This window comes from Xiphophorus hellerii, chromosome 10 (genome assembly GCF_003331165.1).
Source record: "Xiphophorus hellerii strain 12219 chromosome 10, Xiphophorus_hellerii-4.1, whole genome shotgun sequence".
Taxonomy (NCBI): Eukaryota; Metazoa; Chordata; class Actinopteri; order Cyprinodontiformes; family Poeciliidae; genus Xiphophorus; species Xiphophorus hellerii.
In genome coordinates this window covers 26,194,544-26,209,176 of record NC_045681.1, presented here as the reverse complement: position 1 = coordinate 26,209,176, position 14,633 = coordinate 26,194,544, and the positions used below count along the sequence as shown (strand labels likewise).

At 37.3% G+C, this 14,633-nt stretch overlaps 1 protein-coding gene across 5 annotated transcripts in view; it reads left to right on the top strand.

Annotated features, from left to right (window-relative positions):
- adgra1a (adhesion G protein-coupled receptor A1a) overlaps nt 1–14,290 on the top strand; it is a 34,256-nt gene extending 19,966 nt beyond the window's left edge. For 4 of the 5 annotated variants that reach the window (XM_032573975.1, XM_032573972.1, XM_032573973.1 and 1 more), the window contains 4 exons: nt 10,243–10,366; nt 10,994–11,145; nt 11,757–11,852; nt 11,947–14,290. In XM_032573975.1, coding sequence (XP_032429866.1) covers nt 11,030–11,145; nt 11,757–11,852; nt 11,947–13,441 — 1,707 coding nt within the window. In that variant the 5' untranslated portion in view covers nt 10,243–10,366; nt 10,994–11,029 and the 3' untranslated portion in view covers nt 13,442–14,290. The remainder of the gene's footprint in view (nt 1–10,242; nt 10,367–10,993; nt 11,146–11,756; nt 11,853–11,946) is intronic. The other variant, XM_032573976.1, reaches the window with a different exon arrangement.
- The last annotated feature ends 343 nt before the right edge of the window (nt 14,291–14,633 follow it).

The following is a 14,633-nucleotide window of genomic DNA, read 5'->3' as shown; positions in this document are numbered from 1 at the left end:
CCAGAATGTCACTGATGTCTTCAACCTCCAACCCAGTTTCATTCACAAGATATACATTTGTTCTTCAGAGATGTTAATATTCTCTTTGGCTGTAAACATACATACATTTTTGAAAATTATTAAAATGCCTAAATACATAGTAATACAGCAAGTCAAATTGAATGAACCAAAAAACATTACCTTGTCTCAAAAATGTTGAATATGAGGTTCCATTGAACTTGATGTAGCATATCTGTCAATGCATATTGGACTTTAGAGAGCACCATCACAAATATACATTACTTAAACAATGAGCTGGTTATGCTTAGAGCATTGTCACCTCCGAAAAAGCAAGAAAAAAACGTTAAGGGTTTTAACAGTCTCTGGGTGAGGTGATGGGGCTGCAGCTATGCCATGTTTGCCCATCCCTAATAAAACCTGAAAGGCAGCCTCCATTAAAATGTTCTGCATTTAAAATGTCTACATTGGAATGGATAAAGGCTTTCATTGCATTATGTTGACTATGACTGGCACTCTTAAGGTGTCGTAAGTTGCGTTACAACGGACCTTACCATAGGGGCCGCTTTTCATTCACTGATGCTCATTCTACGTGGTCACGTGCGTGGCCATCTCACAAACACACGCTTCCCGTTAGCTAAGTACAGCATAATGGCAGAACTGATACAACTTGTACACTTTGAAGCCTGTCTGCTACACAGTCTTACTTTAGCTAAACAAATCAATATGCAATGTGTACTGTATCTGACATACACTAAAGATTTTATTTGAGCAGAAAAGGCTTTGGACTAAACTGTTACTCGTGTTAGCCACTCTAGCACCAAGTACAACTAGTCAATCAACCATCGCTGTGATCAGGGAAGCGCTGATTAATAATCGAGAAATAAATATCACGCCTGGAAACTTGATATCGTAATGGACTGAATGTTATGTTTTTAACATAATATTTATTGCGAGGCGCAGGCGATTGCCACGGTAACAGGTGTGCTTAAACTACAGAGAGAGAGAGAGTAAAAAGGTACAAGTGGTTTTGAGTTGATCACCTGTTCAGGTTATTTTACCTTTGTTTCCCTTTGCTGTGGCGCATTACAGCCGCTGTAGTTTCTAAACGTTGGACTAATTACCTCGTTTGTTTGTGAGTTTACGTCATTCACAACAAACATCAAATAGAACAAATATATTTCATAAAATTTTAACAAATTTCTTCTACCGCGATAATTATGTGAAATTAAAATAATTATATCCCAACTCCAGAAGATTTGCCTTTACCTTTACAGAACTCTTTGGTTCCTCCTATCAGTCTGTAGTTTCTCATATTGAGGTCATCAAACCAAATTTCAGATCTACCATAACTGACTGACACCTGCTGACCTCAGGTTTCCAGTTGGCAATAAACGCTTAGTAGCATTACCGCCACTTACTGATATGGAGTGTGGTTCGTGATGGTTCGTGATTTATATATATATAAATTCCTACAAATAACAATAATAATAATAAATAAAATAAATAAATCCTACCTATACATATAAATATTTATACATATCTATACTCATACACACACGCATACATACTTATACAGTATAGACCAAAAGTTTGGACACACCTTTTAATTCAATGAGTTTCCTTTATTTTCATCACTATTGACATTGTAGTTTCACACTGAAGGCATCAAAACTATGAATAACACATGTGGAAATATGCACTAAACAAAAAAGTGTAAAACAACTGAAAATACCCCTTATATTCTAGTTTCTTCAAAGTAGCTGTTGTATATTCGACTAATTCAAAGACGAAAAGAAGTCGGATGGATTATTCAGATGAACTTTAGTGAATAAAAAAGGGATGAATGAATCGTACATAATAATATACGACAGAGTTTAGGCATTCAGCTAAGACCTCTTTTCTCGGAAAACCAACGGTCCTAAGTTCACTTCTTCCTCTAACCTCAAGTTCTTCTTCTACTAGTTCTAAAGCATCATGGGATATAGAGTCCATTCTGTTAAAGGTCCACAATAGTCAGTTTTAAACCAGATACTAACTATCAAATGCTAACTAGATTTATGAAACAACTGCAACTAAAATAGTTACTTATATTAAATTATAATATCCCAAATAATAAGTCTTAAGCAAATCCTGCTTAAACCCAAAACAAATTCTCAACAGTAGCAACCTTTTGCTGTGATTACTGCTTTGCACACACTCTGTATTTTCTTGATGAGCTTCAAGAGGTAGTCACCTGAAATGGTTTTCACTTCATAGGTGTGCCCTGTCAGGTTAATAAGTGGGATTTCTTGCCTTATAAATAGTCATGAAAATAAAGAAAACCCATTGAATTAGAAGGTGTGTCCAAACTTTTGGTCTGTACTGTATATATTCAAAAAGTTGTTGATAAATGTAAGAAAATCTTAAATATTTTTGAGATGCTTGTCTGGCAGTGACTGGGGAGCAGATAGGCAATCACTAAAACAGATTTTAGTGATTGCTATCTGTCATGCCTTTCTCTTAATATCCTATTGTTTCTTTCTTTTCTTTTTTTAAGACAGATTTCCCCTAATTGGCCACCTTCTGTTTCTTTTCTTTTACCGTCCATTTACCAGATTTTTGTTTTGCTATTGTACCTGAATGTGGTCTTAAAGTAACTGATGTGGCGTTGGGCTGTTTGAGTGTAACGTAAGGTTAGCATTACACCGATTTTTATCATTTTTGATCCCATTTTGGAGTCTCAGTGGACATTTCATCTCTTGGCAGTTGAGATGGGGCCAATTCTCTCCTGCCATTTGTACATTTTTGCTGTAAAAATAAAAACACTACACCTTTGTGAGCTCGCCCTCCCATGTGGACCAACTTCCATAAGAGAGGTACTTTAGCTTATTAGAGGCAATTGTTGGCTGCCTGGAAACCACCGAGATGACTTCAGATGACTGTAAAACATGTAACCGCTTCTTTAGATTACATGAAGCGGTAAGGTATGCCCATACCTGATGGGCATACCTTATCAGGTATGATAAGATCTAACATAGACTTTGGTTGTATAGTTTACTGTTCAGCAGCTAAAACACATCTGGTTAAATTAGACAATATCCAACATCAGGCATTAAGATTATGTACTGGAGCATTTAAAACCACATCAACAGCAGCAATGGAAATGAGATAAATGTCGTTAGATTTAAGAAGAAAAAAAATTGGAAATAAATTATTGGTTAAATTTACAAGGCAATAACTTTGATCATCCAACTTGGGAAATTTTAGATCCATGTTGGGAAAAAGAAAAGAAAGAAATGAAGAGTTTTGGATGGACAATTGAAAATAAAATAAAAGAATTTAAAATGACTGATTTCAGAAATGTTGTCAATATTATTAGCTTTACAATGGGTAGAAGACATAAAACCATTAAAAACAGTAATTTGTTCAGATTCAAGCTCTGCATTATTAAGTTTAAAATATAATCAATCAGATAGTAGGATGGACATTTTATTAGAAATATTTCATACATTATTCAGAATACAAAATATGGGTTTGATAGTTATATTTGTGTTCCAGCACATATTGGAGTAGAATGAAACGAGAGGGCAGATAAAATGGCAAAGAGGGCAATTCAAAATCCTATCAGTTTTACAGTTAAAACAAGTAAATCTGAGGGAAAGAGTATTGTTAAAAAAAAACTGATGGAAAAATGGCAAAAAAAAGGTGGGATGAAGGAAAAACGGGAAGATGGTTTTATAAAATTCAAAAGATAGGAGAGAGAAGAAATGGAAGATGAAATAGAATGGAGGAAAGAGTGATAACAAGGTTAAGATTTGGACATACAGGACTTAATTATACACTTTTTAAAATACAAAAGCATACTACTGGCAAATGTGATTACTGTGAAAAATATGAAACAATAGAACATGTTGTATTAGAATGCCATAAGTATGAAAGAGACAGAAGATATATGAGGAGAGAGTTTGAATGTATTAAAGAAAAGGTTAATTTATTAGATATTCTGAGGAAGAATTTGGGGAGTAAACGTACAAATAGTTATTCAATTTTTAAAGAAAACTAAATTATTTCATAGAATTTGATTATAGTAGGTGTGTTTGTGAATGTGTGCATGATATAGATGGTAGAATATAAAGTTATACAGTACAGACCAAAAGTTTGGACACACCTTCTAATTCAATGGGTTTTCTTTATTTTCATGACTATTTATAAGGCAAGAAATCCCACTTATTAACCTGACAGGGCACACCTATGAAGTGAAAACCATTTCAGGTGACTACCTCTTGAAGCTCATCAAGAAAATGCAGAGTGTGTGCAAAGCAGTAATCACAGCAAAAGGTTGCTACTTTGAAGAAACTAGAATATAAGGGGTATTTTCAGTTGTTTTACACTTTTTTGTTTAGTGCATATTTCCACATGTGTTATTCATAGTTTTGATGCCTTCAGTGTGAATCTACAATGTCAATAGTGATGAAAATAAAGGAAACTCATTGAATAAAAAGGTGTGTCCAACCTGTGGTCTGTACTATATATTCCAATTTAGTTTTTCATCAAACCATAGTCCTAAAAATTGTATACACTTTACTTGCTCTAATTCTTGATTATATAATTTTAATTTTATTTCTTTGTTTATTTTTTTCTGATTAAATATCATTTACCCATCAGCTGCTGTATGACCGGTGTCAGAGTCTGGTCCGCATTGCCGGCAGTAAGTCGGGCTCGTTTCCGGTGAGAGTTGGACTCCGCCAGGGCTGCCCCTTGTCACAGATTCTGTTCATTACTTTTATGGACAGAATTTCTAGGCGCAGCCAAGGTGTTGAGGGGATCCGTTTTGGTGGCCTTAGGATCTCATCTCTGCTTTTTGCGGACGATGTGGTCCTTTTTATCTTCATCAGGTCGTGATCTGCAGCTCTCGCTGGAGCGGTTCTCAGTCAAGTGTGAAGCGGCCGGGATGAGGATCAGTGCCTCCAAATCCGAGGCCATGGTCTTGAGCCAGAAAAGGGTAGAGTGCCTTCTCCGGGTCGGGGGGGGGTGTCCTGCCCCAAGTGGAGGAGTTCAAGTATCTCAGGATCTTGTTCACGAATGAGGGAAGAAGGGAGCAGGAGATCGACAGGCGGATTGGCGCAGCGTCTGCCGTCAAGCGGGCACTGTACCGGTCCGTCGTGGTGAAGAGAGAGCTGAGCCAAAAAGCGAAGCTCTCGATTTACCGGTCGACCTACGTTCCCACCCTCATCTCGTGAGCTTTGGGTCATGACCGAAAGAACGAGATCGCGGATACAAGCGGCCGAAATGGGTTTTCTCCGTAGGGTGTCTGGGCTCTCCCTTAGAGATAGGGTGAAAAGCTCAGTCATCCGGGAGGGACTCGGAGTAGAGCCGCTGCTCCTTCTCATCGAGAGGAGCCAGTTGAGGTGGCTCGGGCATCTGGTCAGGATGCCTCCTGGACGCCTCCCTGGTGAGGTGCTCCGGGCACATCCCACCGGGAGGAGGCCCCGGGGAAGACCCAGGACACGCTGGAGGGCCTATGTCTCTCGGCTGGCCTGGGAACGCCTCGGGATTCCCCCGGAAGAGCTGGAAGAAGTGGCCGGGGAGAGGGAAGTCTGGGCCTCCCTTCTGAAGCTGCTTCCCCCGCAACCCGACCCCGGATAAGCGGAAGAAGATGGATGGATGGATGAAATATCATTACTTTTGTTTTTTCAACTGAAAACTTAAATCCCCATTGCAACGCCCATTTCTCTATTTCAATAATAACCTTTTGTAATTTCTTTACAATGAAATCTACATTTTTCCCTCTTTTCCAAACAGCTCCATCATCAGCAAAAAGTGAACATCCCATTTCTTTTCCAATATCTTTAAATACATCATTTATCATAATTGAGAACAGTAAAGGACTTATAATACTCCTTTGTGGAGTTCCATTTCTACTTTATATTTTCCTGAGGTCACTTCACCAATTCTAACTTGTATTTTCCTATTTGTTAAAAAGTCTTTAATCCATTTAAATATTTTCCCTTTAATGCCCAACGTGTATAATTTAATTAATAATCCCTCAACCAACATCATATCATTCGCTTTTTTTATATCAAAAAATACTGCCACTACACTTCCTTTATTTACTTGTGCGTCAGATTTTGTGCTCTAGACATAGTGTTGGATCATTAATACTCCTCCCTTTTCGAAAACCACTTTGATATTTTGACATGTGTCCTTTATTATTTAAATAATATACCAGTCTATTATTAATCATTTTTTCCATTATTTTACATTGATTTGATGTTAAAGCAATAGTCTGTAGTTTTCTGGGTTTGAGTTGTCTTTTCCTGTTTTAGCTATTGGTACTATAATTGATTCCTTCCAGTTCAACTGTGATTTTCCCTCCTCCCAAATTTGATTATATAATTGCAATATTATGTCTTTCTATTTTTCACTTTGGTATAGAATGGTAAGTTGTTTTATCATTCTATACCAAATTTGATCTTTACCTGGTGTTGTATTTTTTGTCTTCCTGAGTGCATAATTCAATTCAGCTTTTGTAAACTCAACATTTAACAAATTATTTGTTTCTTCAACACTCTCTAATAACTCTTTATATTTAAGTATTGTATTTTCTCTTCCTTTTCTTCCCTCTTCACTAATATTATTTGAACTGTGAATTTTACTAAATGTTCTTGCCAATATTTCAACTTTATCTTCATCTCTTATTATATTTGTATTATCTACTTTTAATATAGGATATTCAAACTCTCTCTTTATGCCATTCATTCTTTTAATTATTTTCCAATTTTTTTCTATTTTTGTTTCTTTCCCTATTGTGCTACAGAAATTTCTCCAATATTCTCTTTTTGCATTCTTAATAATTCTCCTTACCATTGCTTGCTTTCTTTTACAGTCAATTAAATTCTTATAAATTGGATTACCTTTTAATACCTTAAATGCTTTATTCTTAACTTTATTGATTCTTTACATTCATTTGTCCACCATTGTACCATTTTCTTATCATTTTTACACTCTGATTTCTTTATAGAATTATCTGCTGCTTCCATGATTACCTTACAAATCTTTAAATTTACATCACTTATATCCATTCTCATATCTACTTTTCCTACGTTTATTTGACTCAAGTATCTAAATTTAATCCAGTGTGCCTTATTAAAATTCAGTTTTCTATTGACTTTTATATTATTATTATTTAAATTTAATCCTACTCTTATTGTTATGGGATAATGATCACTACATTTTTATCAATGAACCACTCACAAATACCAGCTAAAACATTTAAGACAGTTGTCAAATCAATAACTGAATCCATCCCTGTTCTTACATTGATTCTTGTTCCCCTCCCATCATTAATGCATACAAGATTTTTAATTTCCATTAATTCTTCTATAACTTGTCCATTTTTGTCATTACATTTACCGCACAATGTACTATTTGCATTAAAATCCCAACACCAAATTACTTTCCCTTCCAAATATTCAGTTAACTCCTCCAGTAGTTCAATTGATAATGTTTTACATTGATTATAAAAATTTATTATTTTAAATTTACCTTCTTCTTCCCATATCTCAATTACTATATATTCAAGTTCTTTCCCTTTCCCTAATACCTGATATTGTATCCCTTGTTTTATAAATATTCCACATCCTCCTCCACCTCCTTCCTGTCGATCTCTTCTTATACCATCATTTCATTTGATCACAAAATCTAATGTTTTTAACCATGTTTCCTGAACACAAATAATTTCTGGTTGTTCTTCAAGACTATCAATATAACCTTTAACTTTCTGTCCGTTAGCAATTAAACTTCTTGCATTCCATGGTAATATTAACATGAACTACTTTCACCTGATGGTCCTGGTCTCCCATCTACCTCCACCTTTTTGTTTATGTTCTCCCATGATCTCTCTTTAAACCCCAAAACCTTTTCAGCTCCTCTCACTATTATTTTAATCTTCTCAGTTTTATGCTTGGCTTGGTCAGTGCAGTTGATAACATATGCTACCAATAATCTTAGTTTTTCTACTGATATTATAACATTTTCTTCTGACTGTACTTTGCTTTGCTGTGGAATTTGACTCGCTGTTTGTTCAATCTGTCTTGTTTTCTGTTCCTTCACATTTTTAACTGCTTCTGCATAGCTTATGTTTTTAGTCATTTTAATCTGTATGATTTCTTCTGCCTTCTTCCTTACTTCACATCCTCCATACGTAACTCTATGTTTCCCTCCACAGTTACAATATTTTTCTTTTACTTCTTCTTTACATTCTTCTAATCTGTGATCCTCACCACATTTTATACATCTCTGCTTCCCTTTACAAACTGCTGTTATGTGTCCTTTGTGACCTTTGACATTTAAAACAACAAAGTGGTGGAGGGATATAAGGTCTGACCTTAAAATTGAGATAACCTATTTTGATGTTTTGTGGCAACTCTTTTCCTTCAAATTCAATGAGGATTGACAAACTTCCTACCTTTTCACCATTTATTGTTTTTGACAGTCTCTTCAAGTTATTCACTTTTGCACCTATAATACTTCTCTTAATTTTATCAAGATCCTCATCTAGAGGGATCCCATAAATTACTCCTCTAATTTTTTTTATTTTCTCCCATGATTGTTTTCTCCAACACAATTTTTTTACAGATATTATCCACATTTAAAGCCTTATTCTTTTGTTCTTCATTTTTACAAACTACCAGTAGGTTTCCCTCAAAATCTTTACCATTTCAACATCTCCAATTTTCTTTTTTATTTCTCTTGACACCACAATGGGGCTGATGTTATCCTGTTCTTTGTCGTTCTTCAGTTTTAATATTATTTTAAATTCCTCCCTCACAACTTTCCTCCTAACTATCCTTTCTTCTTCTGAACTACTTCCTTCTAGTTCTCGTTTACTACCTTGAATATCACCAATTTCCTTTCCTTCATCTATCTTATTTCTTCCACGTCCTCTCCCTCTTCCTCTTCCCACTGGCGTAAACCCTTCCTCATTTTCTATCTCCATTTCCAACCGAACCATTCACATACCAGTTTATGCCCAAATCTGCCTTTTCCAAATCCGACATATTTCTATGTGTTTTGTTTTTTCCCGCGCCACTCAAAGTCCTCCGAAGTTGACTCCTCGTCTTCCCCTGCTGTCTGCTTGTTTGAAGCATGCGCATTCATAGTACGTCGCAACAGACACACCCGACGTGCTTACGCACGCTACGTAAAATACGAAGCGTGAAGACTCAATCACAAATACATACCGTGAGAGTTGGTGAGTTTACTATAAAACTCTGCACCAACACTGCCAAAATAACTGACACCAATAGGTGATGCTGTCCCAACACGGGAAGTGTTTTTTCTTTCTTTCGTTTATTTAACCAGGTAAACCCCATTGAGATCTAGATCTCATTTTCAAGAGGGACCCGGGCATATTTCTAATTGCTAATGAACTCTACAGTGTAAAAAAACCAACTCTGCATATTCAAACTTTGAAAAAGTAACACTCTTGAATTTGCTGTGTATACTTATATTTTAGTTGTTGAATAGCAAATGTTTTTTTATGGATAATTTTTTCCCATTGATGTTTTAAATGAGTTAGTTCCTCCTTAATTTGATCATCTGGATTTGTATTGTAAGAGTTAGTTAAATAAGTTATTTGTTTTTCTAAATTTCTATTTGTTGTTGTTTATTTTCTTGTGTGATGAATATGCTATTATTTTACCTCTCGATACTGCTTTTCCTGTTTCCCACAATAAAGATGGTGCTGTATTTGGAGAGTTGTTCATCTCCAGACAGAATGGCCACTCTTTTTTCAGGTATAGTTAAATTAGCTGATATTGGTCCTTGCTGCAAATGTGGATTCTCTCCAAATACTGACCCATTTCAAACGGTTTCTTGATGTTCAATGCTTGTATGTTACTTCATTACACACAAACTTTTGTGGACTGCTTTACTACTTGGATTTCTTTGTATGTGTGCATTACATAAGTTGTTTCTTACATCTGGGGTAAATTAGTTGTCAATAGAATTTCTAGAAATAAATCTACTGAGAAAAATGTTGACATGTTCAATATCTGAAGTATCAGCTGCATACATGTTTTGTTCAGCCTCTTTAGAATTAGTAATAGTAAAAATCAGATGATAAACCCTTAAAATTGCAGCTACAATTCAACTAAATTGCCTGTTGAGATTACTGTGCTCGGGTCTAAAAGCCTCTGCTGTTAAATCAGATGTAGGCTGCAGTCTAACTACGTATTTACTTTCTCTATTCACTGTTTCCAGTGTCATCCGCATCAGCAGGAAGGGCTGGCACACCCTCCTCAATTTCCTCTTTCACACAGGCCTGACATTTGGGGTGTTTGCTGGAGGCATCAATCAGATCCACTTTCCTTTGGTTTGTCAGATTGTAAGTGTGCCATCTTCTGCTCTTTTGCGGAGCTAATATTTTTCAATTATATATTTTTGTGGCGCACAGTAATTATGACCCTTTCTGTACATTGCTTGGCAGCTTGGGGCCGGTCGTTAATTAAACAACAAGCAAGCATTATAGAGATCCCTCTGAAAAAATAAAAAGTCAAATTTTTAACTGTCAACTAACTGTTAAGAAAAGCAATGTTTTCAAGTCTAATACTAATCGTAGATTGTTAGTATTAGATGTGCAGTACAGCACCCTCCTTGATTCCTTTAAGTTGATCAGGGTGTCAAGAGATTTTTAATTAGAAATCCATGATGATCCGGGCCCCTTTTCCTTTACCATTTTTCACTTTGAAAAAGTGAAGGGAATGTATGCGGTAAAAGTGACATGTCAGAAAATTACTACAAGAAAATATCTACTTACCTAAACTTGTTTGTATCTACAGTCTGGGCAGTCCTTAAAATGATTTAAACCAACTGAAAATGTGACAAGCAAGGCTGGACTAGAGTTCCAAGTTTTATCTCCAGAAAAGCATCGTCACTTCTCAATGAAAGCAAATGTCTCCTGTGAATGAGATTATTACTATAATATGTAATTTTTCCTTCTTTGGTGTGATAGGTCGGCATTGTACTCCATTATGCTTCATTATCCACCATGATGTGGCTGGCATTTACTGCAAGAAACATTTGTAAAGATGTGTGCAAAGAGCCACTTCACGCCCAGAGCAGGAGTGGTCCAGTCCAGAAAGGTTCCAAACCAAACATCCTGAGGTAGAATTTTATTTTCAAATAATAAAAGACTGACAACTCTTGAGAGGGTTTCAAAGGATGGTGACTATTGTCTTAAAGCCTCTGAATCTTTCACCAGATCCATATGTTTCTATATACTTAATCAAAAACTAGCTAATCTCACTGTGGTATGAGAATGTGAGAGGAACTCAAGGTAGATCAGAAAAGCCTATTTTTGTGGTGAATCAACATGTTTCTTTATAGGATCACAGTCATTCATTTTTGTCAAGTTAGTCCAACTCTCAATTTGGTGTAATTTAAAATTTTTTGAACATAATAAATTTCTCAGCACTTTATGTGGTTTAACTGTAATTTTTTTTCAGTTGACAAAGGACCTCTAATATTGGTCAAGTTCATATTATATTTGAACAGCCCTAGTTACAGTTGTATCTAAAACAGGACAAAATAAATTTCACAATATTGTTAAGCCGGTGGTATCATTATTGTGAATCAGGAGGAACAATGATTACTGTTTCTTAAGCTTTTCCTAAGTAGCTTCCTAAGCGTTTTCATCCAGTAAGTGTCAAAAAGACCAGGTCTTTCTGCCCTGCATTAACACACTTATGTAATAACTTTTTCACTTTTTTTCTCAGATTTTATCTTGTGAGCGATGGAGTACCTCTGATAGTTGTAGTCATTACGGCTGTGTTTGGCATGGATAACTATGGCAGCAGAGACGGAGCATTATAGTAAGTATAGATTCAATATATTCATTTCATTCATTTATACGTTTCTCTTTGCGAGGTTAACAAATAGTTTTAAGTCCCCGTTTATCATTTTCAGCTGCTGGATGGCATGGGAACCTAGTCTGGGAGGCTTTTATGCACCAGTAGGTCTTCTGGTCTTAGTCATGTCTTTGTACTTGTTGATTACCTACATCCAGCTGAAGCGCCACCCAGAGAGAAAGTATGAACTGCGCCTTCTAAGAGAGGATCAGCAGATGTTGTCGTCCAGTGAGTCAAACCATCATTCTCAAAGTGGCAGTGGTGGAGCTTCAGTGTCTGCTGGAGACTGTCTGCCATTTTCTACTGGTGCATCTGTACTGGCTAATGAACACTCTTTTAAATCCCAACTACGCGCCACCATCTTCACACTGTTTCTGTTCCTGGCAACCTGGGCTTTAGGAGCATTGGCCGTATCACAGGGACATTTTCTGGATATGATTTTCAGCTGCCTCTATGGGGCTTTTTGTGTCACTCTGGGCCTCTTCCTTCTCATCCAGCATTGTGCCAAACGGGATGATGTGTGGAATCGTTGGTGGGTTTGTTGCCCATCTAAATCAAAGATAGAAAATGTAAATACTGATGGACAGAGTCAGACGCAACAACTCCATCAACCACACTGCCACTTGAGCTCTCCGTGTTCAGGCAAGCAGCCACTGCTTTCATCGCACCTCTTACAGGGTTCTTCAGACAAAATGACACCACCTCCTCCTCAAAGCCCAACTCCTAGTAACACAGGTCCATGTTGTGTGGCTGTAATGAGTCCAGCATCCCCTATCCCATCTCTCATTGAGCCAGAGTTCTCACCACGTCCTCATTCACTTCCAGATGAGCTCCCTCGGCCAACTCTTCCCCTACAGAGATGCCTTACTGAGAGAGCAAAGTCACGCTCCTTTAACCGCCCACGACCATGCCTCCAAGACTACCGCTCAAATATGACTTCACTGAGTATGGATGGAAGTGTGCAGAGCTCCCACAGGGACAGCTCTCAGCCTGCACAGCATCTAGAAGGAACACCGTTAGTTTCCAACAGCCCACTTCCAGATCATCAGCTTCTTTGTCCTAGTCCCCACTTGGATAAGCAGATGGCTCCCTGCCACACCTTTCAACGCCAAACCTCCTGCCAGAGTATACAAGACCCAGTGACTTCCTGTCACGGCCATGTTCACAACATGCATGACAGCATAACTTCCTATCACAGCCTCCTCCTGCCTTCTCAAGGGGTCCATTCTTGCCAGTGGCACATGTATGGTTCAGCTACTCCCTCTGCTAATGCAACCTGCTGTGAAAAACTTGATTCATTTACAGTGCAATGTGAGCAAGACCCCAAAACATACAGCTGCACATTAAAGACAGAAGATGAAGACACAGAGATCCATTCTTTGGACATAGAGCAGAGAGGCTTTCCAAGGAATACTCTGCCTCGACAGCATTCCAAAGTTAGCCGCCGAGGAGTCATTGGTCGAAACAGAAGTTTGCAAGAAGATGGCCTGTTTGGCTCAGATGCTACAGGAAATATTCGGACTGGCCCTTGGAAGAATGAAACCACAGTTTAGATGGGATGTCAGTTTAGCCTTCCAATAACTCTGTCTTTATACTGTAGATGACTTGTATGTGGTTTGGTCTTTATGCTGTACCCTAAAATAACCTCAATGAGTCCTTACATAATTTAGGACTACATTAAGTTGTGAAATAAATATTTTTTAGTTATATTTGATTATCAACTTAGTTTAACTACAGGTGAATCCACATTATGCTTTAAATCTGCAAGGAATATTTCATGAATACTCACGGGCATAGTGGTTCTTTAATTAGAAATGTGAGTGAAAAGAAAGGGGCCAAGAGTTTAAACCACATCAATTCTACTTACAGTAGATGTTTCATGTTAATTTCTATAAATTGTTTTATATTAATCTAAAATGTTTGTATCTAGAAAAATTAAGATACCAGCACTCACTGAACTTGGCATAGGAACACAGACCAGGTACAAAATATGACTAGAGCCCCTGATTTTCTTGAAAAGAGGACTTGGCCTCTTGACTTCATATGCATGAAAAAGCTTCCAATAACTCTTTTTAGATACAATTGTCTCAAAGACACAGATAATCAAACCCCTCCCAACCAGAATAGCAGGGATCTCCCTCGAACTGCTCAGTGTCTAAGATACATACTCTGGGTATGGGTGCTAATGCAAAAGAATTTTGAAAATTTTATTTCCTGCCTTTGGCTCTGTAGAAATGACAATGTATTATGTAAAATTGTCTCTTTTTAGCTTTGTATCATGTTATTCCTGTGATGGACTGGTGACCTGTCCAGGGTGGCCCCACCTCTCGCCCATTGATCGTGGGAGATGGACACCAACACCCCTGGCGACCCCACTGGGAATAAATGTGTTGGATAATGGATGGATATCATGTCATTATATTATGATAAACAAACCTGGAGTGCTGCTTTAATTCTTTCATGTATATTTGAAACATATTTGACAACTGTGGCAACCATTCTGTGGTGTCTAAATGCCTTACCTAGCCAAACACCACCTTTTTCCATAAAGCTCTTCCTTGGAACTGCAGTCTCCAGCTGAACTTCCACCTCACTGAGCACCTCTCCTCCTAGCCTCCCCCATTCAGCTCCTCCAGACTAGCGGCAGCAGCAATTAGTGAACACCAGGTGGAACTGTGAATCTGCTGAGCTTATTATAAACTACTGTACATCTCAGTCCTATGCTCCTAAGAACGTTTGTTAACG